Raw genomic sequence first — 24,126 nt, 5'->3', positions numbered from 1 at the left:
GCAGAGAGAGAGAAAGAGAGAGAGAGAGTGAGTGAGAGATGACAAAGAATGAGTATGAAAAGAGTAGGAGTGAGTGGACGGATGAGAAAAGAGAGGATGTGTATTTCCTACAGTTTACTGCATTAAAGTGTTAGTAGTGGACCACTGCGACACGTGGTCGCCAGTTGAATGACTCATTCATTCGCCTGAGAAACATAAATTGATTTCGAAACACGATTTGGGATTCCGTCCTATTCGATTTCTCCCCTGCCAACTTGAAATCGATTTCAAATTACTTCCGGGTGTAACCTAAACTCGATTACCTTCTACCCTTTATGCTTTCAGGTTACTCCACCTTTTGCAAATCCTTCGTCGTCCTTCGTGGTAAGTGAAAAACAATAATAATTATAATTTTTGTGATCATGGCGAGGTATTCTGCTTTGCGCTCCGCATTTAACCCTTCGTAACTAATTCTGAGACTGAAAACGAGTGAATGACACTTTTTTATTTGAGATTTTCAGAAAGATTTTGCGGATCTATGTTCTACCCACGGGAATTCATATGAATATACAAAATTATTATAATTGTTGTTTTTTTTTTTTTGGGGGGGGGGGGTCCTATAATTTATAACTTCCAGTGGTTATAATTAACGAATAGAATCGGAAAAGGTCGATAGGTTTTTGTCTCGAAATAATGTACAAATATCATGGAAGAAATGTTAGGTGAATATGGAAGATTAGAGAATGAGAGAGAAAACGAATGAATGAGTAAGAGTACAGAAGTTGATTGGGATCTTTTCCTTTTCAACGGCAGTTTTCAACACAATTTCTAGTTAACTAAACACTTTTAAACTTCGTATACTGGTAGAATGTGTCAAAATAAAACATTTTTTCCCTTGGCTTTCTTGAGAAGATTGTAATTTGTAAGTTTAACGTAGTTTAATTTTTCGAATTTTAACCAATCGATTGCCTCTATTTAGCTAAAATCATTTGCTGCGTCTAAAACTGAGACAACATCCTGTCACTAACCCTCCCCCTAACCCTAACCCTAAATTTTAGCCTTTCGTTTTTCGTTTTTTTTTCTTAACTGTTAAATTAATTTAATTGTTAGTCGTGTGTCTAAAATTATTCGTTTTGTTTTTGTTTTGAGTTTTAGCCTTTCGTTTTTTTTTCTTAATTGTTAAATTAATCTAAGGATAACAATTAAGAAAAAGAAAAAACGAAAGCAATGGGAAATAATTTTAATTTAACAATTAAGAAAAAAAAAACGAAAGCAAAAACTCAAAACAAAAACAAAACGAATAATTTTAGACACACACGTAACAATTAAAATAATTCTATAATTTTATACACACGCTATCCGTATATTCTGTATAAATAGCTGTTTACGTAAACATAAGTGACAGAATGTTGTCTCAGGTTTGTGTGTCCAAAGCTTACACTGGGTGCATCTTATGGAGTTTCTACCTACACCTTTTCTACAGATTGAACAGGGCCATCTACCTGAAGGGATTTCTGATTTGTCTGCCTTTCCACTTACTAAGAGTTTGGTTTTTGCTAGGTTAACTCTAAGGCCCTTTGATTCTAGAGCTTGTTTCCATAGCTGGGACGCCTTCTCTAGCTTAGATAGTGATTCAGCTATAAGAACAGGGTCATCAGCATAGAGGAGCTCCCAGGGGCAGCTTATCTTGAATTCCTCTGTTATTGCCTGGAGGACTATGATGAACAGGAGGGGCTGAGCACCGATCCTTGGTGAACCCCTACTTGTACCATGAATCCTTTGCTGTATTTGTTGCCCACCCTCACCTTACTGGTAGCATCCTTGTACAAGGCTTGTACAGCTATCATCTGCCCCTAAAAAATAATATGCAAACACAGTGCACACTACTTAAAACAATCAACTTCACTCAGATGTGAAAAGGGCAACAGATGAAGAAAAATCTCCTTTGTACATGGTACAGAAGATTGTGTGGCATTTGACCTGACCATGCCCATCACCATATGATGCCACCACGGTCAATAGATACAGGATGACCACACTATTACCAGCACAGGAGTCCACTACTATTTTCATTGAATATTTGTCCTGCTGCACCTCAGCAACAAAACAAAAACCTCTTTCCTGAGAGACGTCACTCATGCTATCAAGTTCTATGGAACTGCATTTTACATCTGATATAGCAGACATGGAAATACAATTGCCAAAGTATTAACTACAGACAGAAGAGAAAGTAGACTTTGTGGAGTAGGAGTATACGTTCGTGAAGACCTCATGCCCTGTGCCCTGCTGTCATATTCAAATCCACTTTCCACCCAGCTGAGGACTGATCTACACATCTATAGCTCAAGATGTAGAGTCTTCCTCCGAGGTATGATCCACAGATCCATGAGTCAAGGTATACAATGTCTTCTTCTTGATGTGGTATGATCCACAGGTCTATATCTCAAGGTGCACAGTTTCTACCTTGCTGATCAACAGACCATACATTCTTCTATTTAGGGTTTAATTGTAAATAATCAGACTGTAATAAGCAGAATAAGGTAGCTAACCCGGAGACACAATGCAATGCTTGCTCTTGGGTTTATTGGTGCCAGGAAGAGCATTCAGCTAAAAACAATAGTTTAAATAAACTGAAGTTTCTAATATTTGTCATTATCTGAGGTTTTAGAACCATCATTTGTGTATTGCTGTTGACTTCATTTTATAAGTTTTTCTTTTTTTAAACTATTTTTGTTCCTTTCTTTTTTAGCATCTTTCATTCAAAAAATATGCAGGTTTATAAAATTACAGAGAAAATTAAGCAAGGTGACATTCACTATATTAAAACATTTCTTAAAGAAAATCCAGATAAAGTAAGTTGTCCTGTTTATTGCCTTCACAAATTTCACTGTTTATTATTTTCTACACAATATTAAATGTTCCTAACAAACCACATGTATTTGTCCATGATATTTTATTTATTTCTTCACATCTTTTGTCTAATCCTGTCAGTTTTCATAAATACTTAAACCTTGAGGCTTGCCAGCTTTGATGGAATGTGAGTGACAGGGAAGCCCCTCATCACACACTGCAATGGAATATTCTGACAGGAAATATTCAGCTCAACAGGTGAGAGACAGGTGGAATCAAAAGATGGGTGTTACTGTCACACAGGCAAAGGTTTTACGGATTTGAAGTGCTACACCATTTTTTGCAGAAGTTGTCAAACATATGAAAATACTGGTGTCATACAAGAATGAAACTTCCCACTTGATCTGGCTTCAGAGAATTGTACTGGAGCTCACTGAATAATTGAAATATTGGAAGTTAGAATAACAGGCCAGTAGTCAGCTGAGACACTGGAAGAATATAGAGCAGGGCTTCTCAGAGAGGGTAACATCAACCCTATGTAGGAGCTGTGGAAAATTTTCTATGGATACTGGGGACTAAGGGTCCAATAGAGGTATGAATATATAAAACATAAAGAATGTTTACCTGAGTTTAGCTGAAACCATGTACTAAAGTTTGGATCAGTAACTACAGTGAAGTGGTGAGACGTCAAATATTCGCTTACTATGGTGAGTAATCATCCCTGTAAAGGCTATTACCTAGAACTAAATTACTCTCACCTGATGTTTGTCCATTAAAAAATTGAATTATAGCAAAGAAAGTTGTCTTTGAAAACTTGTTAGTAAAAAAAAGGGTCAGAGATGCACTGAACTTCATCCCAGGATGTTAATTCCTCTGGTGTCATGGATAGAAGAATGCCCAGTTTCTTTTAGGAGACATCCACATTGACTAGGTTTCTTAATTCTTTTGGCACAACATTAAAGAGCTGTGGGTTTTTGAATCTTAAGCTATTGCAGTACTTTTGATGCTAAATTTGGTATTACACGATGACGTACAGTATGGGCATTTGCATAAATCTGGATGTTGACATTAGGTATGAGTCCTTCCTGAATTTTCTACATGTAAACTATTACATATCTCTCACATCATCACTTCAGAGAATAAATTCATAATTTTTGTTTCCAGCCTACTCAAGTAGTGTGGCAAACTTTTTTTGTAGTAGCATTGAATTGCTTCAAGCTTTGCTGTTAGTTTGACACTATGTGGTGACTACAGCTGAGAGCAGTAATCAAGGCAGCTGAGGACAAAAGCTTTCCATGGGATCAACATGACTTCTTGGCCTCTGGTCCTGCAGTATCATTAGTGTCCATCCTGCCAATTTTCTATACTTTGTTGCTGTCTTCATAATGTGTGCATGAAATGATGTATCATTGCACATATTGATATTTAAGTTTCTCACAGTCTGTGACTTTAGGATTTTCATTGCCCTTGGGTCCAATAGATGCAGGATGTTGTGTATTTGTGAGCTGGTTGCACAGTGCTTGAAATTTTCTAGCATTAAACTGCATGTTGTTTTGTTCAGTTCCCTTGCATATTGCATTTAGGTCCTGCTCCAAGCTTGTGACATCACCGGGTCTCTATATTGCATGTGATAATTTTGTAATGTCAGCGTAGGTAGTGCAGCTGTCTAAGTAACCATGGGCAGGTCTAAGAGAGCTACTGTAAGCTGCTACAGGACAGTTCCTTGGGGTACTTCACTCAGAAATTGTCTTTCTCTAGTGAGGGCACTATTGGTTGCAACTGTCAGACTTCTATATTTTAAGAAACCATGTAGCCACTCTCTTAGTTTACTCTGCCAAAATCTTGCAGCTTGTGACAGATAATGCCATGATCTACCTTTGCAAAGTCAAGATACAGAACCATCGACTTTGAAGTTGCCTCAAAACCCTTTCACAATGTGATAAAAACTGTGTTACGCATCTGCTTACTTGACTGTTATGCAAATTGTGCTACGATTTCAGTGATTTCCCTTGACATGGAGGGCATGGCCATTTGATGATCAGGGAGAGCGAGGAGCCATTTTGAATAACATACATTTAATCAAGAATATCGTGGATAGCACTATATGACACTTTGCTGTTTTGGATTATGATTGAACCAAGAATTACTGGTCATTCATAACAATGAAAGAAACTAATTTTGAAGAAGTTGTTGAATAACCGATAAAGAACAAAATTAATGGAAAGACAGGTACAAATGGAAAGCGAACAGATTGAATGTTGACCCAAAATCCACAAATGCTGACAAGGTTTTCAATCATTGGCTTAGAACTTTCACCAACTTTATAGACTCACAACCAGGACAGGAATAAATTCAATCTTTTGATTATGCGGAACTGAATGTAAACGAATTCATGAGTGAAGTTGAGAACTATGAACAAGCTGTAAGAGTGTGTATATTAAACCAAAGGACATCGTAATGGTATGCCATCTTTTGGCCACAAGAAGACAGAAAGCAGGAGAATCTCTAGACCAGTTCTTGAATGAACTCAAAACACCTGCAATGAGTGCTGAGCAGTACTGGTCTGAAATGTTTTGAGATGTGTTTATGAATGGACTCATTTTGAATCTGATAAGATAAAGACTATTAGAAAACAAAATTGCCAACCTCAGTACAGCTTATGATCAAGCATGTTTGCTAGCTGTGGCACAACAGAGTTCCAGAGTTTTTTCAAACTCTGAGTGTGCCAACTTCAGTCCAACGGCACTCATCATAGCCAAGACAATTGATTCCCCAAAGCCGGAAGAAGAACACTCTGCTGTGATCCAAAAAGGAAAACCCTCTTAGTGTTGGTTTTGGGGCTATTTCAGACACTCACAGAGTCTACCACAAATGCCAAAAATAGGACATTTTGGAAAACTTTGTAGGAAGAACTCAGCAATTGTGACACATAAAGATGATAAATATGATCTACTTTCGGCAGTATCAGCATCAGCAGGTTCACCATTCCGTGTGACTAATACTTACAAAGCCAAAGCATTAATTGATAGCGGTAGCACTGAGAAGACTTTCATCAGTGAGACGCTAGTGAACATTCTCAACATCAAAACTGTAAAATCAAAGGACATCATTGGTATGGCTTTTGAATCCCTTTCTTTGCAAGGAAACTCTGGTAAAGAATCTGACGTGGTTTCAACTTCAGCTTACTTCCATGACTTCAAGTGAATAGCTAGGAAACAATTGGGACCATTTACCATTCTGGTATGGGTTGACTGGTTCAGCAGCACAAACTTGCAAATCAAAAGACTGCACCAAGGTCTTCCGTCCCCTTTAATATGGTTTCTGTAGCTTTCTTCTCCATCTCTCTTTTCTTAACCAATCATCTTCCTTACGCACACTTCTACTTTCTCTCCTTTAATATTTTCGAAATGCCTTCATTATCTTCATTTCAGATCAACCAAACAAATTCTTGGGGTCTGACTTACCTGATGGTTGCTTGTCAACAAGGCAACACAGATTTAATAAATTTGTTGATTGATGCTGGGGCTGATTTAGACATGAGTGACAAAGGTGGAAACACAGCTTTACATTATGCTGTGACGAAGTAAGTTCATAATTAAATAAAATCTTCACATCTCTTTTCTTTCTAACTTTCTTACCAGCATCTTAAGTCATGAAATCAAAACAAAAACTATCAGAATTGTGATCCCTGTTTTTTGAAAAATGTACAAATTTAGAGAAATTTTTGAAAGAAATCAAAATTATTAGGGGCTGGGATTTTTTTCTTTTTTGTGCTATAGGTACAAAGCCTGAAATTTTGGGGACAGGGGTTTATTGATTACATTGACCCCCACTGTTTTATCAACCTCAAAAGGATTAAAAGACAAAGTCAATCATAAGTCAATTGAATTTGAACTCAGAACATAAAGATGAACAAAATGCCAGAAGAAAGCATTTTGTCTGACATGCGAAGGATTCTGCCAGCTTGCCATTTATATGTAGAGAATTTCTACAAAAATAATTTGGTTATCCTGAACAACTGAAATGAATGAGTAAATATTTATGAAAAATACATTAGTCACTCTGCTAAAGATAAGATTTGAGTTCAATGCAGCCCCGAAGCTTACCAATTCCCTTCCTTTCAAGCCGTCCTGTCCCCAGCATGGAAAGTAGGCATTAAATGAATGGTGGTGGGCCATACAGCAATTTTGTGTGTTTAATTTTTAAGTACTGAACATCTGTGTATATTTAATGTAATTATTTTGCCAATGTCTGTAATGTTTATATTTTTTTACTTTCAGCCACCAACGAGATGCTGTGGCCCTCATGATTTCCAGGCAAGCTAATGTCAACAGTCAGAATTTCCGAGGCAACAGTCCTCTCCATCGGGTAGTGAAGGAGAAGGACTGGAAAGATGTGTTAGAAGTCCTATTAAATACCCGTGGAAAATACATATTACAGGTTAATAAATATCTTAGGTCGTCACGTATGAAATTTGTAGAAAAAAAGTTTCCTGTTGCTTTATAAATACAAGGAATAGGTTTATCCAGAAAAGTATGCACCCATATTGTGAAAACACTTCCATTTCAGCAGTAGCATGTCCAACCTGGAACTGTAAAAGCCTGGCAATCTAGAGTCGATAAAATCTTGGAAGGCCTGTTTTACAGCTTCGTTGGAATTAAATTTTTTTCCTATCACAAAGTTATCCAAATTCTGGATAAAGTGATATTCAGTGGGGGCAAGAGCAGGTGAGTATGGTGGATGATAGAGAACTTCCAACTCCAATTCCTCTAGTTTCGCCAATGTCATTTTTGCAATGTGTGATCTGGCGTTGTCCTGCAATAAAATAGGAGTGATCTGTTGACTAATCTAGACTCTATTTTTTGTAAGTTATTGCATCATTTGGTCCAGTTGGCTGCAGTATACTTCGGCCATGATTGATGAGCCAGGTTTAATGAAATCATAATGGATCATACCTGCGCCAGACCACCAAACACACACCATCAGCTTCTTTTGTTGAATTTTACTTTTTGGGCTGTGTTTTGGTGGCTTGTCTTTGTCCAACCATTGTGTTGAACACTTACGGTTGTTGTACTGGATCCATTTCTCATCACATGTTACAATTCGATTAAAAAATGGTTCATTTTTGTGACGAGAAAGTAGCATAATGCAGGCTTACAAACGTTGCTGTTTCTGATTTTCATTGAGTTCACGTGGAACCTACTTATCCAACTTTTTCACTTTACCGATCTGAACTAGGTGAGTCAGTATTGTTTGCTTTCTAACACCAAGCAACAACAGTAATTCACGGGAAATTTTAGATGGATCTGACTCGATGGTGACTTTCAGTTCGTCATTATCCACCTTCCTTTTTTGGTTGACTGCCTTGCTCATTTGTGAGGTCAAAGTTACCAGAACAAAATTTTGCAAACCAATTTGGTACTGTCTGCTGCATAATGACATTAGGATGAAATACTTCATTAATATTCCGAGCTGTCTGTAATGCTATATTTCCAAGAAAAAACTCATTTTTCAAAACTTTACAAATTTCTAACTTATCCATCTCTAAGCAAAAATAGCAAAAAACTATTTATAAATACTTTATAAAGCACAAAATGAGTTAGAATAAAGAAACAGATGTGTCAGCTTTCTAACAAAATATAAAGATTGTCAAAATATAATAATGGCACAAAATGAGCAACTGTCAAAGTTTACCATATACAGTGCTTCAAATTTCATACTTGACGACCTAATATATGTGTGTGTGTGTGTATGCCCTATTATTAGACTATTTTCTTTCGTCATTGCATTTGTATAGTGATCACTTATAAGCTAAGCTTATAAAATACTCTTATTATTATTTACAGAATTGTAAAAATCAATGCTGCTTATCAAATACCATCACAGAAAAGCACATGAAGTTTGTTTACAAAAACAACATTACAAACTAATTTTAGTTCTTAAAGCTTCTTAAATAGAAGCAAAGTTGTACGTTGGTGTAAATGGTTAGCACACTTGTAGTGAAAACGAAGAGATATGAATTCAAGTCCCACACAAGAAAACCTACTTTTCCCTTCGAGGACTTCTATGCCCCGTTATTAGACCTTTATCTTTAGCCATTGCATGGTGACTGCTTAAGCTAAGCTTAATAGATATATACATATGTATATATAGATATATGTGTGTGTGTATATATATATATATATATGAAATATGCATATCAATACATCTGCACCACTGTTTCTCTCCTTTCCCAACTGGCTGCTGAAATATCTCTTCCTCGACTGAATTACATCTATTTCTGTCCTTCTCTTTGCACTCTGATCTCTCATTACTGGGCGGGAAGCCACTGCCCTCAATATTACATCCTAGTCCAGAGGTCTTTGTTTTGCAAGTAACTTGGTGACCCACCCCCTCCCCCCAATAATGTTGATGCCTCATAAAAAGCACCCAGTACACCCAATTGTGTTAGGAAGGGCACAGTTCACTGATTGCCAAGCTCCTATCAAATTTCCACCCATGCCAGCATAGAAAACAGACATTAAATGTCCCTACAGTTTACTGCCACTCCATTTCGTTTCCTCTTAACTTTCTGGTGATTCATATTTTTTTTATGAAAATTCATTTCTGAGTGTGCAATTTCTGAGTTTCATCTCCATTCTCACCTCTTGATATTTTCCCCCACAAACTAAACAATTGGATGGATTTTGGGAAAATTTTATTTGAAACTGTTTATTTTAAAGAGAAGAATCAGAAAACAAAACCATGGCTGGGGTAACAGCCTGCAGATACAGCGTACACACACACATTCTGTAGCTCTGTGTGTCTATTGAATTGTTGATCATATATCATCATCATCATCATTTAACGTCCGCTTTCCATGCTAGCATGGGTTGGACGATTTTGACTGAGGGCTGGCAAACCAGATGGCTGCAGCAGGCTCCAATCTGATCTGGCAGAGTTTCTACAGCTGGATGCCCTTCCTAACACAATATAAACTTTACTCCCCACACCATCATTCCACCTGTAGTGTCATATATAAATAGTAGAATGTGTTTGATGTGGCTGTGTGTTGTGTTATCACAAGAGTTCATACTGAGTAAATACAAAATCTCTACATTTGCTACATAAAAATAGATTTAATTTTTCTTTTGATGACAATACATGGAATAAAATTGTAGAAACAAGTTGAACAAAGTAATCTTATGCAAGAAAGTGCAGAGGTAGGAAGTGTAGAACATCCGCAAAACAATGGTTCTCAGTCGAGACACCAATTTTGAAAGTGTTTATTTTTTGTTTATTTCTTCAGATCAACCAACAAAATAGCAATGGTGACACCCCTCTGCATCTGGCTTGTCATTGGGGACACATGGACATCATTCATAAATTACTGCAGCAGTCTTACATTAATGTCAACGTGGTGGACAATAAAGGCGACATGCCTCTACATCTGGCCTGCCGTGGTGGACAGACAGACATCGTTTACTTGTTACTGCAGTCTAACTCTGTTGCGAATGTGGGTAACATCAATGGTTACACACCTCTACATTGGGCCTGTCGTGGTGGCTACATAGACATTGTTCACCTATTACTACAGATGCCAGACCCTGCTGTTAATGTGGGGGACATTAAATATGGTTACACACCTCTACACTGGGCTTGCCTTGGTGGACACACAGACATCGTTCACTTATTACTGTTGCTCTCTAAGCCTGATGTCCATGTCGTGGACAGTGCCGGTAACACACCTCTACATGTGGCAGTTCTATGGTAAGTTCCCAATTCATTCAGAATATTCAAAATCTGTTTCTTTTATCTTTTCTGTTTGTTTTTATTTAGTAATTCATGTCATAATCCCTTATGAAGTCATCCTTCTGCTCTCCCTCTCTCTCTCTTTCGGAGAGGCACAAGCACCTACACGCACATATACACACACGGCAGTAACTTCCGCCTGCCGAATTCAATCACAAAGCTTCGGTCGGCTCGGGGCTATAGCGGAAGACACCTACCCAAAGTGCCACGCAGTGGGACTGAACCCGGAACCATGTAGCTAGGAAGCAAGCTCCCTAACCACACCTTCCACACTTTTCAGAATCTTTAATCAACATTAATTAACCATCAGCATAATCGTTGTTGGTGTTGTTGTTACCTGATTAGATTCTTTACTTCATCTCATCCTCTGTCAACCTCAACATTACAGGTTCAAATCCCCTCTTTTCTTCCTTTCACTCCCTTCTCTCTCTTTTTCCCTCCCTCTCTTGTAGTGATCCTCTTTCCTCTGACCCTGGGCTAAAAACAGAATCTATAAGTATTTACTTTTGTTTCTTTATGTTCCAAGTTCAAATCCTGCCAGAGTATCTATTGTAACTCTGGGACCGATATAAGCTGTGCTAGTAATATCTAGGAGGAGTTCATTTAATAAACTCTCCCCCTCTCTCCTGTTCTTGTGTCTTATTACTGTTGAGCAAAATACCTTGTGGTATTTATTTATGACACTTTACGATCTGGGTTCAAATCTTGCTGAGGTCTCCTTAGCTTTTCTCCTTTGCGAGGTTGATAAAATACAATACCAGTCATGTTCTGGGCAACTACAGTGCTTCTTCCCCTCGTAAAATTCATGTCTGTATGACAGCTCTTCATTGTACCATATATACACTGTGTTCTCAGGTATGTATATATATATATATATATCATTGCAGTGTATATTGACTATGGACATGTGTGCCTGTGTCTATATAATTATTAACATAATTATGTCTTGGTAACCTAACTACTTTTGTTTTCATGAATTAATGACCTAATAATTATTAATTATCTCAATCTCAGAGGATGTTTTCATTTTTATTTATTTTCTTTCCTCTCTACTTTTCAGGCAACGTTATGATATACTGACTTTAATGCTGTCCCAGGTCAGTTAACATATACATATTATTATACACGAGCATTTTATTAATTTACTTAATATTAATATCATCAAAGTAACAATAAAATACTGGGGGACGAATCTAATCAACTGTATTCCCACCCCCTTTTTAGGGGACAGGTCTTATGTCTGTGGAAAAACGTTATATTGGTCATGATGATGGTATTGGTGTTGGTGACCACCACCACGGGGGATACCACCTATGATACAACATATACTCTTTACTTGTTTCAGTCATTTAACAGTGGCCATGCTGGAGCACTGCCTTTAGTCGAGAAAATTGACCCCAGGACTTTGTAAGCCTAGTACTTATTCTATTGGTCTCTTTTGCCGAACTGCTAAGTGATGGGGACATAAACACACCAGCATTGATTGTCAAGCGATGTTGGGGGGGGGACAAACACAGACACAAAAACATACACATACATATATATATACATACATATATATATATATATATATATATATATATATATATATATATGTATGTATGTCACACACACACATGCAAACATACATGTAGGCACATACATACATACATGCCCACACATGCACACCCTTACACTGAATGCACACACACATACACCTTTTTGCATCCAGGCAGCCCCCCCTCTTTTCTGCTTTCCGGTTTTGGCTGATGGATCCTCGGTTCCCGCGTAGCGGGGCGTTCGAGGGCCTTTGCGCTCGCGCGCCTTGGCGCGCGCTGGGGGCTTGGTCGGCCCCTTGGGCTTGCGTTGTACTGCTTGTGCGTTGTGTGCGTGAGCGCGCTTTGTGCGTGTGGGCTTGCTTCGGATGTGCGCGTGCGTATGTATGCATACATACCCACACACTCGCATGCATCCCTACCCACATACATACACGCACACCTACTCACACACACACATACACACACATACCTGCACACACACACACATACATACATACACATACATACCTACTTCAGACATACACACACACAGACATACACCCATACACTCACACTCACACGCATACACACACACACATACACACGCACACGTACACATACACACACACACACACACACCTACATACATACATTACACTTGTATACACACACACTTACATTCATACACACACACACACCTACACAGCCATACCCTCATTCAGACACACACATCTACCTACACACACACAAACACACACGGACACACACCCATACATACATACATCTACACACACACGCCTACACACATACATACACACATACATAAACACACACACATATACATATACACACATACGCACACACACATATACTTATACACATGCACACACACACACACATACATACATACACCCATATACATACATACACACATACCCACATACTCCTATACGCACATACATACACAAAGACATACACACTTACACACTCACACAAACATACACACACACATACTTACACACACACTCACCTGCACGCGCACACACATGCATGACAAACACCCATACACTCACACTCACATACGTACACACCAACATAAACACGCACACGCACACACACACACCTACACTCCCACACACATACACACGCACCTACATACACACACATACCTGCACACACACACACACACACATACATTACACACGTACACACACACCCACATACACATGCATACACACACACACACACACAAACATGCACGGACACACCCAGACATACACACAGACACACTCACACATCCACACACATACATACATACACACACATACACACACACACCTACACTCCCACACACATACACACACATACACACACATACACGGACACACCCACACATACTTACATACATACACCTATACACACACGCCTACACACCTACATACACACACATGCATACACACACACACACATGTACGCACATACACACACATATACGCACATACATATATACCCACACACATGCACACACACACACACATACGCACATGCATGCATGCATGCACACGCGCACACCTACACGCATACACACACACACACGCACGTACACATACATACATACACACACGCATACATACACCCATACACATACATGCATCCGACACACACATACATACACACTCACACATACATACACACACACACACTTACTCACACACCTGTATGTACGCGCACACACATGCACATACACACACTTCCCCACACCCACACGTACATACATACACACTCACACACATACACACACACACACGGACATACATCTATGCACACACATACATACACACATACTCACATACATTCATCGCACACACTGCCACCCAGACATACACACAGACACACTCACACATCCACACACATACATACGCACTCGCATACTCGCAGGCACGCGCACATACGCACTTACGCCGGCTCGCGTTGCATACGCGTCGCATACACCTCGCCCTTGGGACCTGACGAGACCTCCCGCCCGTTCCTGGGACCGTCGCGTGTCGTTGGGTTTCCCCACGCCTGTCTCCGCGGTACCACTCTTCCATCTTCCCCTCAGCTGGAGTCCTTTTTCCTTAACCCCCCCCCTTTTTCGTTACACACACGCGCACACATATACACACCTTGCCTATATATATACATCACTCTTACACACATTCAATCTACTCATTAATACCACCACGACACTGGACACACACACACACTACTACTCAACACACGCTGGCACGCTACATACGCCCCCACCCCTTCCCCTCCCTCCCTTCCTCCTTCCTTCTTTTTCTTACTACTGACCTCCCTTCCTCCTTCCTTCTTTTTCTTGTCTGCTAGCTGACCACTAGTCTCGCCCTACCTCACACGCCTACACACAGACGCACACACTAACACACACCTATATTTTTTTGTTTTTTCATCTCGCCTCACACACACACATACACACACGCACATGCACACACTCACACATACACACACATCTGTTGGGTTACCAACCTTGTCTCCACTCTTTTGCCTTTAAAAACCCACTTTGCTCTTGTTATCGTCAACATCCGCCTTCACCATGTGCAACTCGTAAACACCAGTCGTCTTTTTTCTCTTTCCCTGTTGCCCGCTCTGGGATCTTTCTTTCCTCTCTCTTCCTTCTTTATGTTTCCGACGAAGAGCTCCGCTCGAAACGTCATACCTCCCTGCTTCCATCTCCTGAGCGCCTATTAATAATAATACTGTAATTGTTCCTGTTGTTGTTGTTTTTTTGTTTCCCTTTTGGATTAAAATTATATATATATATATATATATATATATACGATGAGCTTCTTTCAGTTTATCTCTACCAAATCCACTCACAAGAATTTTGTTGGTCCGGGGCTATAGTAGAAGACACTTGCTGAAGGTGCCACTCAGTGGGACTGAACCCGGAACCATGTAGTTGATAAGTAAGCTACTTACCACACAGCCACCCCTACGCCTATGCAGACATATGTAGAAGATAATTACAAAATTAACATAAATATATAACATTTTCTGTATTAATTTGGAATATTGCATAAACGTCAACACAATTTCCTGACTTTGTTCTTTTATAACAAGAAAGGAAATCGAAAGTGTGCACTTGTTGCAGCTGTTTTCGCATGCATCGCTCCCAAAGGTTTCTAAATGAAAGTGAATAACAATTATCAATTCCTTCAGACTTTCATTTCATATTTCAAAAAGATATTCAGACAATGAATATTCAAAAGAAAATTAGCCAAGCTTTGGCAGCTGATGATTGGAAGCGAGCAACTTCTACGACTTTCAGTTATAATGTGTATTACACATATGTGCGTGTGTGTATGTATGCATATATATATAAATGTGTGTATTTATATATATGTATATGCATTTGTGTATATATATATATGCATGTGTATATGTATGTATATGCATGTATATATATGTATTTTTCTATTCATGTATCAGAAGGTTATCAAGCTCATGCAGTTACTGACCAAAGATAAAGTGTTCGGTGCCACTAGATACCACATGTATACCATGGAATAGCAGAAACATGGTCTTCCTCATGTACACATCCTGCTGTGGTTTACAAAAAAATTCCATGCCAGCATGACAGATACATTCATCAGTGGAGAAATTCCAGATCCTTGAGAAAATCCAGAACTCTTCAGTGTGGTCAAGACCCAAATGGTACATGGTCCATGTGGGAACATAAACCTACATGCTTCATGCATGCAGGATAGAAAGTGTACAAAGGGCTTTTGAAAGTAATTCCTTCAAGACACCCAGGCTGGACATGGTGGCTATCCCCTCTACAGGGGACAAAGACTAGGTGATGTTGGGTATGAATCTACCACCAAGAAGTCATCTCATACTGAAATTCCAGTGGACAACAGGTAGATGGTGCCATACTTCCCCTCCTATCTAAGATATTCAATGCACACATCAATGTTGAGTTCTGTAACTCAGTGAAATCCATTAAGTATGTGAGCAAATATGTCAACAAGGGATCTGACATGGCAGTCTTTGCAGTCCATGATTCAGAGAACAATGATGAAATTAAGACCTTCCAAATGGGGAGGTTCATCAGCAGTGGTGAAGTGTGTTGGAGAATCTTCAAGTTCCTATTCATGGGAGATATCCCCATGTGAAACACCTTGCAGTTCACTTGGAGAATGGAGAAAGAGTTTACTTCACTCCAGACACAGAGCAACAACAATTGGAAGCCCCAAAGAATACCACACTTACTGCATTCTTCAAGCTCTGCCAGGATGATGAGTTTGCTGCAAAACTGCTATACAACGAAGCTCCACAATACTACACCTGGAACAAAAAGGAATGGAAGCAATGTGCATTTGGAACACCCACAGATCATCCTGGAATCAAGAAATCAGACCCAATTGGCTGAATCTATACTGTCCATCCTGACTAGTCAGAGTGCTACTATCTAAGGCTTCTGTTACACCATGTCCAGGGACCCACATCATTCACAGCCTTATGTGCGGTTGGCAATACAGTATGTCATACATATCACCAGGCTTGCCATCTCAGAGGTCTTCTGGAAGTTGATGCACACTGGGACGCCAGATTGAGAGAGGCACAAATGTGCAAATGTCCTATGCAGCTGAGAAATCACTTCTCCATAATGCTGGTGAACTGTGGATTGTCAAATCTGAAACAACTCTGGTACAAATGCAAAGAATTCAATATCAGTATGAGGGTGATGTCATATTCAATAATGACATCTTCATTGAAGCATTGAGATTAATAGAAGACAAAGTTCGATCACTCAGTGGAGACAGACTTGAACTCTATGGTTTTCCAGCTCCTGTCACAGGTGTTCAACACGACTTAATACAAAAACTACTCAGGGAAATATCATAGAACAGTTTGCAAGCAGTTGTCAATGAGAAGAAACCATTTCTGATACAGGATCAAAAGGCAGTATACTGGCAAGTTCTGATATCTGTATGTGCATATATATATATATTAAGGTAGATAGATAGATAGATGTTTTCGATCTAATTTGGATTCTTTGCAATCAAATTTGAATTTTTCAATTGGTGCTCAAGCCTTGAAAAAAAAAAAAGAGTTAAACTACATCAGCCATAATGGAATACATGTCTATCTTATCTAACTTGTCCAGTAGAGCCCACCAATTGTTATCTGAAAAGTTCGATGAAATAACTCCTGAACACTGCCACAGCTTCTACCAAAAAATGCTTCAACATATTTACGTCGTTGACGGGTCTGAACAAGGGGAGATAATCAACGAATGATTCTTTTCCTATTATCTCCCCTTGTCCAGACGTAAATATGTTGAAGCATCTTTTGGTAGAAGCTATCGCAGTGTTCAGGAGTTATTTCATCGAACTTTTCAGATATCAATTGGTCGGCTCTACTGGACGAGTTAGATAAGGTAGACATGTATTCCCTTACGGCTGATGTAGTTTAACTCTCTTTTTTTTCAAGGCTTGAACACCAATTGAAAAATTCAAATTTGATTGCAAAGAATTCAAATTTGATGGCAAAGAATCCAAATTAGATCGAAAGCATCTATATATAAGGAATAATATGCCCTATTCACAAAGGAGGAAGAAGAGCAAATACGAAAAATTATAGGCATATCTCTCTGACCCAACATTAGCAAAATCCTGGAATGAGTAGTCTGCGGGAAATGAATTGCTTGTCTTGAAGAGAATGACTTGTTGACTAACACCCAGTATGGTTTTCAACCAGGTAGAAGCTGCCTGACATAGCTCTTACTGCACTACAGCTGGGTGTTAAAGCAGTTACTCAACAACACAAATGTAAACCTGATAGATTTTGACTATGCAAAAGCCTTTGATAAAGTCAAGCATGGCATCTGTCGTAAGCTATGGGTAGTTGGAAAACTTGGAGAGTGGCTACATGAACCTTTAAATTATAGAAGTCAGGCAGTGGTAGCAAATGAGACCACCTCTAAGGAAACACAAATAGTAAGTAGTATTCCACAGGGCACTGTCTTAGGTCTACTGCTATTCATAGTGGCCCTTTCCGACATGCCCTCAGCTTCTCAGATAGACACCCTTGCTAGCAATGCAGATGACATCAAAAGTTGTTCAGAGTATAGAGAACCCAGGGAATATTGTGCACCTGCAACAGGAATTGGATGCAGTATACAGGTGGACTGAGGACAATAACATGCATTTTAATGTTGGAAAATCCCAAACCCTGCAGTACCAGCACACAAAAAGCTGAATAAAATGCAGGCAAGATATACCAACCCAGGAAGGATTGCAATTCCTGAATCAAAATCAGTGCATGACCTGGGCATTGACATGAGTGATGATGCAGCTTTCCAGGTGCATATTACTAATTTGGCTATAAAATGCAGACAGATGGTCAGATGGATCCTTTGAACTTTCAGAACAAGAGAACAGGAAACCATGATGGGACTTATGTCTTCAGCTGCTTAGACTACTGCTCCCAACTATGGTCACCACACGGTAGAAAATTAACATCAGAACTCAAAACAAACCACTGAAGCTACACAGAGGAAATTGTCTCAAGGCAAGGTATCAGCTACTGGGAAAGGCTGAAAAGTTTAAGATCCTACTCCATAGAAGAAATACAGGAAAGATGCGCTGTGATGTACATCTGGAAAATCCTAGAGGGACTTGTACCAAACTTTGGCATTGATAGTTACACAAACAACAGAATCTTGTGCCAGTAATTAGTGCCAAAGATCTCAACATTGCCATCAAGATACAGGATCAGGTAGTGCAAAAGCTTGGGTTTCAAGGGCCCACAGCTCTTCAAATCCTTCCAAAAAGCCTGAGAGACCTGACCTGCATGGTGTGGATGTGTCTTCAAGACAAAACTGGATCTCCTCCTGTCAAGGATTCTGGATGAGTATACCTCATAGCAGGAATCACAGATGTGAGCAGCAGCATCAAATTCCCTCATCTGTGAAATGCCACATGTTAGAGGAGGTTTCATATAATGAAGATGTAGCATTGCAATTCTCCAGTTCTATATATGTGTGTGTGTGTGATTGTATATATGTATATACACACAGGTATATGTATATAAATATATATTATAGAAAGAGAGAGAGAGAGAGAAAGTGGTGCAAACAAATACGTTTGGGCTTGGTATACAATCTGTTAATAACATCTCAATAGTTCTATCATGTCTCAAACACATACCTATAGCATGTTATAGGGTGACTCTACTTGCAAACATCAAATGTTTATAGTCAGTCAGGGCTAGAGTTGGAAGTCAGTAATGACACATTGATATCAACCCTAATTTCCATATACATTTTTCTTTTCTGTTTTTACTCCCACTAAGGATTCGGTGAAACTGGATCTCAAGAATCGTAACAAAATGACACCATTGCTTCTAGCTGTCTCCGGAGGGCATCTTGGAATGATCCACACCTTAATTTCCAAAAGAGCAAGCATACATGCTGTTGATGGTGGTGGTAATAATTGTATGCATCTTGCTGTGGAGAAAAAGGTGTTTCATTCTGAGGGTGAACACTTAGATATTTTAGATGAGGTAAGTTTTTAAAATTGCTTACAAATATATGAGAGAGAGAGAGAGAGAAGCAGACAGACATCATCAACCCCTCCTCCATTACCATTTAGTAATCCAGTCTCTCCTGAGACCCCTAATTATATTATGTACAAAAACAGTTACCGCTCAATATGGTTGCCTCCACACAAGAACAAAATTTTTTTGCAGCTGCCACAACCTCTGTGTTTTTGATTTTGTGTGTCGCACACACGATGCTGGTCTTCAAACTGTTGACACTTGATTGTGGTGAAGCACTGCTCCTTGCTTGAAGTACGCTCCATAAAAAGTAATCGAGAAGGTTGAGATCTGGGCTTTTACTGGGCCAGATGTTGGCCCTCACAAAAAATGGCTCCTTCTCACCAAGGAAGGCCTATGTTGCTTTTGACTCATGCAGAGTCCTGGATAAGCACCACATTGTCAAACCCAAACTTCTGCTCCATTCAAAGTAACGTAGAGGTCTTCAGGGTGTCCAGATACTCCTTTGTAATGATCTTCAAGTCAGACTTCAATGAAGTGTGGATCCATGACCCTTCCATCATTCGCCACAGTTGTATGCAATCACTCAAGAATTTCTGTGATTCACTTCAGCATCCACAGGGAACTTCTCGTTCACAAACTTGAGAGTTTTTCCAACACCTTGATGCTTGATGAATAACAAGCTTTGAGCATCTCTCAGCTTTGATTGCTTTGCCCATGGCTGTTAGGAGGTGATGGCAGCATCAAACATAGCGAGTCATGCCATGGTTCCTGTTCACAGCTCTGGATACTGTGGAAAGAGACAAGTGTTTCTTTGCAAGAGTTGTCATGGATATGGATGGGTTGGTTTCAGTCAAGCGTTTGAGACCAGCGAGAAACTTTATGCTTGGAATCATTTTGAGTCTTGTGTTTTTCTTTATCAGTCTTTGCCTCTTCTTTAAATTGTTTATATACACAATAAACTGTTGCTTTTAGAAGTTTTGTCAATAATTTTATTGGCAATGTTCCCAGCATGCACCAAAACAACAATGGTGGAACGATTATGTTGTTGAAACAGTTTGCTACTTACCTGAAAAATAAAGAGGATTAGATTTTCAAGCAAGCAAGGTTTTGGTCGAAAAATGAAATGTTAAACCCACTAAGTCAACTGCTTAAAATTGGTCTCAATTTATCTGCAAGCAAGGCCCTGTACACAACATATATCCACAATGTTGAATGGCAGAACACTTGAAAGTGAGTACCATGAATCAAGGTCCTAAGTGTGTTTCCTTGTACTTCAGATTTTGATCTGTGCCGGTGGCACATAAAAAGCACCATCCGATTGTGGCTGTTTGCCAGCCTCGTCTGGCACCTGTGCATGTGGCACGTAAAAATCACTCACGGAATGGTTGGCGTTAGGAAGCTGTAGAAACACTGCCAAATCAGACTGGGCCTGGCACAGCCTTCTGGCTTCCCAGACCCCAGTTGAACCGTCCAACCCATGCTAGCATGGAAAACGGACGTTAAACGATGATGATTATGAACTACACAAGCATGCAAGGAAGCACAGAGACAGAAAGACAAAAACAAAACACACACACATCCATAAGTATCATTTTTGCTCTGGCCAGTTGCATAGATAGGTTTTGTGTTTTGTGTGATTTCTGTTCCACTATAATTCCAATGTGTCACTTGGTGATATGATTTTGTTTTTGTATTATTTATTGAATATTTTGTAAAATTTGTGATTGACAAGAAAATATTAACTCATTAAGTATCAATAAACTTTATGTTAATCAGTAAGGTTTGTTCTGTTCAATATAAGAAATGTTGAAAATAAAAATAAATGGAAATGGGAAATGGCTTCAATTAGAGGTAATGTAGAAACTCAATATTGTATAATCAGTTTAATCAGTGGATATACACAGCAAACTATAATTAGATTTAGTAGAACGGAGCTACAATAATGTATATTTTTGTAATATTGAACTCTTCATTTTATATTTCATCATTTGTAGTTCTGCTTGAAATTCTCTTTGAGTAAGAAAGACAGGCTCTCTGGTACAGTAGTCGCTAGCTATCTTGCTTATCAGGGAGCCAACTTTTACCATAAAAACAGTGAGAATGTGACCCCACTGGACCTCATTAAGAATTTGCATTTAAAAGAGCAAATACAAGCATTTTTCCCACCACCGCAGTAAGTATTCACTGGCAATGACAGGATAATCCAATATAATTTCCATTCTGTATATAATCCTTGTTTATACGTTTGTTATGTTTTAATTCTGCCAATACATTCTACTGTTGTTATTGTTCTTGACCAAAGACGCACAGCAATAGCGAAAAAAACAATAAACAGAAAATACAGTTGTTTGGTGATCAAACAAAGAACACTATTTTGAATACATTCACATAATTGGTTGTGTTGACATTTGTATCTCACTGTCTATCCCTAGAATACCTCTCTTAATTCCCTATTTTAAAGATCTCTAACCACTAGGAGAATGTAGTTCTAAATGGTGAAGTGAATGAAGACATTTTGAAATTGTTAAATTAATTTTATTACAGAGATGTGTTTGTATTTTGTTCCATAGATTACCATGTCTAATATGTGAAGATAAAGAGGCCACTGTAACATTCCAGCCCTGTGAACATACTGTGATGTGTGAGGAATGTTGTTCCAAAATTAAGCGTAAAACCTGCCCCCAGTGTCGACAACCTGTAGCTGGCAAGAGTGGATTTGGTAAGGATATTATTTAATGGCCTGTCTGTTTGTCTCATTGACTTTGTAGTGTGGAATAATGTACTTCATATTGTTGGGTAGACCCAGGTGTCTTTCCTCTGTGATAGTACATCCACTAAACATTACTAATGAATGATACTGGAAAATAAATGATGACTAACTGAAATATCAATAAATTTCTCAGGTTCTATTAGTAAACATCAACTTTTTATAGTTCATTGTGAGGAATTAGTTGTATTATGTGTGCTTCTGATGTGGGTGGGTCCTCTCCAGAACTTCATATCCCCAGACATCTTGGTCCAGTATTTTTTCCTCTGAGTCACAACATCCTGAAATCAGTCCTACCACTTCATCCCATGTCTTCCTGGGTCTCCCTCTTCCACAGATGCCATCCACTTTCAGTGAACAGCACTTCTTCATACAGCTGTCTTCATTCATACGCATCACATGTCTAACCTAATGCAGTCTCCTCTCTTGCATGCTGTATTTGATTCCTCTTATGACCAATTTTTCTCTCAACACATTTGTGCTTTGTCGTTAATGCACATCCGGTGGTGCATACTGCCTTCATTTCTCTCTAGTCCATGCATGTCCTCTGCATTCAAAGCCCAAGTCTCTGTGTATCCACTTTACTGCATTTAACCATTCCTACTGCTCTTTCCTAAACATCTTGATTTTCTGTGATAAAACTTGCTTCAGTCTGGGTGAGTTTTGATGATGGGAAGGACATCCAAATATAGATCATCATCTTTTTAACTTCCAGCTATATTTCTACTATATTTCTACAGAATATTTCTTGCTTATAATTTCCTGATTCATAGTTTCCTGCTTAAATAACACCAACAATTGTGTATTTATCATTTCAGATGGATCCCAAGCGGACGACCAAACCACGTGTACATGTACAATATGTATGGAGCGGCGTTGGAACATGGTCTTTGAATGTGGCCATACCACTTGTAAAGAATGTGGAGAACGACTTCACAAGTGTCATTTGTGTAGGAAACAAATTGAGAAAAAGATTATTATTATTAAACATTGATCAACCGTTTCTTTTTGTCCTGTTATTAATCACATCTTGTTACCACCATCCCTGATCAGACACAAAGATCAACATTTACATCGTAACAATATCAAATCTGCCAGAATTAGAACTCTCATATTTTTGGGTTTTTTTCTACAAACTGGACAAATCTAAGAATACATATTAGAAACAACATGCAACAATAAAACATGTGAACACTATTTCTCTCTCTCTCTTTCTCATAATATCTGGAAAGCGTTTTCCTTTAAGGACTTTTTTCATTCAGAGGAACAAAAAGAAAGTTGCATTGAATAAGATTGGGGGAATAGAGAGGGTGAGTAAACCTAGTCTTGCCATTTTTGGTCAAAAACTGTTTCACACTCAAGACTGTGTGCAAAGGCACAATGACTAGTGACCGAGACGTTTGGTGATAAGCTGTGCTTGAGAAGACCCGTGAAGCCAAGTGAAATTGTAGTTGTGGCCGATACTGGTGTCATGTAACTGGTACCCATGGTGGTGGCACATAAAAACCACCATTCAAGTGCTGGGCCTCATAGGGGCAATGTGACCAATGTCAATGTTACGTAACTGGGACCCATGCCAATGGCACAACCCCTCAGCTAACCAGTCCTGGTCAAACCATTCAACCTATGCCAGCATGGACAATGGATGTTAAA

At 39.0% G+C, this 24,126-nt stretch overlaps 1 protein-coding gene across 1 annotated transcript in view; it reads left to right on the top strand.

Moving 5' to 3' along the window:
* LOC115225852 (E3 ubiquitin-protein ligase MIB2-like) overlaps positions 1–23,476 on the top strand; it is a 31,520-nt gene extending 8,044 nt beyond the window's left edge. The window contains exons 2-10 of the mRNA XM_036514594.1: positions 2,729–2,831; positions 6,261–6,412; positions 7,110–7,269; positions 10,118–10,578; positions 11,681–11,717; positions 19,500–19,709; positions 21,701–21,879; positions 22,277–22,425; positions 23,292–23,476. Coding sequence (XP_036370487.1) covers positions 2,748–2,831; positions 6,261–6,412; positions 7,110–7,269; positions 10,118–10,578; positions 11,681–11,717; positions 19,500–19,709; positions 21,701–21,879; positions 22,277–22,425; positions 23,292–23,467 — 1,608 coding nt within the window. The 5' untranslated portion in view covers positions 2,729–2,747 and the 3' untranslated portion in view covers positions 23,468–23,476. The remainder of the gene's footprint in view (positions 1–2,728; positions 2,832–6,260; positions 6,413–7,109; positions 7,270–10,117; positions 10,579–11,680; positions 11,718–19,499; positions 19,710–21,700; positions 21,880–22,276; positions 22,426–23,291) is intronic.
* The last annotated feature ends 650 nt before the right edge of the window (positions 23,477–24,126 follow it).

The sequence above is a fragment of the Octopus sinensis genome, linkage group LG28, assembly GCF_006345805.1.
Source record: "Octopus sinensis linkage group LG28, ASM634580v1, whole genome shotgun sequence".
NCBI lineage: Eukaryota > Metazoa > Mollusca > Cephalopoda > Octopoda > Octopodidae > Octopus > Octopus sinensis.
Note: the sequence above shows the minus strand (reverse complement) of the source record. Positions and strands in the feature narration are given on the sequence as shown.